Source organism: Colossoma macropomum, unplaced genomic scaffold (assembly GCF_904425465.1).
Source record: "Colossoma macropomum unplaced genomic scaffold, Colossoma_macropomum, whole genome shotgun sequence".
Classification (NCBI taxonomy): Eukaryota; Metazoa; Chordata; class Actinopteri; order Characiformes; family Serrasalmidae; genus Colossoma; species Colossoma macropomum.
In genome coordinates, this window is record NW_023495996.1 from 1 (window position 1) to 3,156 (window position 3,156).

The 3,156-nt window shown below is 40.1% G+C and overlaps 1 protein-coding gene across 1 annotated transcript; it reads left to right on the forward strand.

Annotated features, from left to right (window-relative positions):
* The first annotated feature begins 278 nt into the window (after nucleotides 1-278).
* On the forward strand, nucleotides 279-2,864 carry LOC118803909 (nuclear factor 7, brain-like). The gene is made up of 5 exons (XM_036564443.1): nucleotides 279-375; nucleotides 462-692; nucleotides 807-829; nucleotides 908-1,026; nucleotides 2,320-2,864. Exons 2-5 carry the CDS (start codon nucleotides 561-563, stop codon nucleotides 2,862-2,864), a joined length of 819 nt encoding a protein of 272 aa, XP_036420336.1. The 5' UTR covers nucleotides 279-375; nucleotides 462-560.
* Nucleotides 2,865-3,156: the final 292 nt, after the last annotated feature.

Sequence of the window (3,156 nt, forward strand, 5' to 3'; positions counted from 1 at the left end):
TTGTGTTTTGCACTTTGGGAGTGGACATGTTTTCCTGATCACCACTGCTGTAAAGAGTGAGTTATAATCAGTCTCATCAACAAAGCTACTGACCTGCCGCTTTTGAAATTATCATTCTTTCCCCATTCTGATGTTTGATGTGAACATTAACTGAAGCTCTTGACCCACTTTATGCACTGCACTGCTGCCACATGATTGGCTGACTGGATAATTGCATGACTGAGCAAGTACAGGTGTTCCTAATAAAATGTATGGATTTTGTTAATTTATTTGTTTCAGAATAAATTTGGTGCTGAATTGAAGTTCCTGAAGTTCAAACAGAAGACTTTTCAAGAAAGTAAACTGAACTGGGATCAGACTGCTGAACATATAAAGGTTAGAATGAAAAACTACAGCCATTCTAAGTTTCACGTCATTGTATATTCAATCATGTGTTCATTTGATTTACTCTTTATTTCCAGAATCAGGCCCAGGACACAGAGAGGCAGATTAAGGAGGAGTTTGAGAAGCTCCACCAGTTTCTACGAGATGAAGAGGCAGCCAGGATAGCAGCTCTGAGGATGGAAGAACGGCAGAAGAGTCAGATGATGAAGGATAAGATTGAGAAGATGAGCAGAGAGATAGAAGCACTTTCAGACACAATCAGAGCCATAGAAGAGGGGATGGAAGTTAAAGACATTTCATTCGTACAAGTGAGGACAGTTTAGTCAGTTTGTACAGGACAAATGTAATGCTTTTTGTAAAAATATATAAATTATGCATTACTGAGTTACGCATTAACTAATTTCACCCTTGTTATTTTACAGAACTACACGGCCACAAAGGAAAGGTGAGTTGTGTGTCTCTCTCTTTTCTGTGGTCCTGAATTCAAAGCTTCAGCAGTACTAAGTCCTAAATGTTCTTCCAGAGCCCAGCACAAACTGCAGGATCCAGAGAAGCTTTCAGTAGAGCTGCTCAATGTGGCAAAATACCTGGCCAACCTGAGGTTCACAGTCTGGGAGAAGATGCAGGAGATTGTTCAGTTTAGTAAGTCATTTTTTATTTTCTTGCAAAAATATCTTTCTTAAAGCTACATTATGTATGATTTGGGGATCTGGAGGCCTCTCAGGTGGAATTGCATGAAAAATATGCATTTGCACGAGAAGAAGATTTCCCAGCGTTGGTTGGTGAAGGAGCTTCTTCTAAGGATGTGAGTGAATCTACTGTTGTCATCATTATCTTCATCAGTATGATGTTGGTTTTGAGATCATTTGAAGCCTAAATATCAAGCTGGACCTTCTTTTTGAGTCTCTATGTGTGACATTAAACATAAAGATGTACGATTCAGATCAGAAAATAATAACATTGGTACAAGGGCCCAACTAGGAAGTCAGGAGACCCTCAGTTCACAACTCAGAGGAACATGAGGTGCTGCGACTTTAATGGCGTTTTAGGAGTACAGTGTGTCCAAGTCTTAATCCTTGTTAAATTACGAATTATTTATACAATATGCTATATTTCCCATTTCAATGTTTTTATTGGACAGTGGTCTTTTTGGTGATGTTGATGTTTTTTTCATTGAGAGTTGTGTGTGTTTCTTTGCATTTAACTCCTTTGTCGTTGTAAACCTTATCAGGTCACTGAGAGGTCACAAACCCTGGGAAAGGGATCCTCTTAAGTGAACCAAGACATTGTTTTATGGCTAGTTGAGCTGGAACCAAGACCTCCACTTGAATGCTTTTAGAAGATAAGCGTAAAACAGACCTTCTAAAGTGACCCTTTCCCATTAAAGCAATTATGCACTCTTGGTTTAGAGCCTAGGTCAGAGTGGCCAGACAGCTTGATAAAGTTTTTACACAAGCACCTTCATTTTCTTTTGGCACTTGATGCGACGTGCTTTGGGAAGCATGCCAAAGGAGCCAGGGCAGCAAGGACTGGATTGGACTGCGTGCACCCAGGGACAGTTGATCTTTAAAGGGGGGCTATGTAGCATCCTACTACTAACTAGCACAATCATAGAGACTCTAGAGGCATGGCTATGCAGACAGCCTGGCACGAAGGCTCATGGTAGAAGTGCACCCTCCTAGAAAGGGACTTGTTAAAATGTTTGTTCTTAGTTTCACTTGTGAAATATGTGTTTATTGTGTTGTTCTGTGTTGGGGAGTGGGCTTAGTTAGTTTGGGTTGGTTGTTACTGAGATGGTGAAGCGTATGGCTGGTGGTGACATCCCGCATGAGTACAGTGCTTGCTATGTGCCTTTCTAATGGCACCATGGTGGAATCATGGCCTCCCCTGTGTCTTAAAGCAAATCTTTGTTTTTCTGTTTTTTCTGTTCTGTAGCTCCTGTAACTCTGGACCCCAACACTGCTCATCCTATACTTGGCCTGTCTGATGAACTGACCACTGTGAGAGTTGGGGATGAGAGACAGCAGATTCCTGATAATCCACAGAGATTTGATTATCAGCGTTTTGTCCTGGGATCAGTGGGCTTTAACTCAGGGACGCACTGCTGGGATGTTGAAGTTGGAGACAGTAAATTCTGGGGTCTGGGTGTGATCATAGAGTCTGCTAGTAGGAAAGGAAACGTGGACTCCAGGGGTGGAATGTGGGGGATGTTGTTGTATAACGGTGTATATGCAGCAAGTGCTTTAACAGGAAAACCCACTTCCCTCCCAATACAACACAAACTCCGGAGGATCACAGTGCAGCTGGACTGGAACAAAGGAAAACTGTCATTCACTGATTCTCTCAGTAACAAACACTTACACACTATAAAACACAGATTCACTGAGAAAGTCTTTCCATTTTTCTATGTTGATGAAACGGACGCTCTGCTCAAGATTTTACCTGTTCGGTTCTCTGTAGTACTAGAACAGCACGAGTAAATCTACATTTACTTATCCTATTTATACATACAGTATATATATAATTTATATTTATTATTATATACTGTTTACTTGGGAGGCTCCACTGATCATGAATTTTTATGGCTGATTAATGAAAATGTAATTGAAGCTCACACTGTTACTTACTAATTACTTACTTTTTAATGGGCCTATATGAAATTTTAAATTCCTAAAAAAAAGTTTTCTGTTTATGTAACATGAATCAAATAAAGTGCTTCATTGAAAGTAAGAGGCAACTTGCTATGTATCACAATGTATGTATACAAAAGTT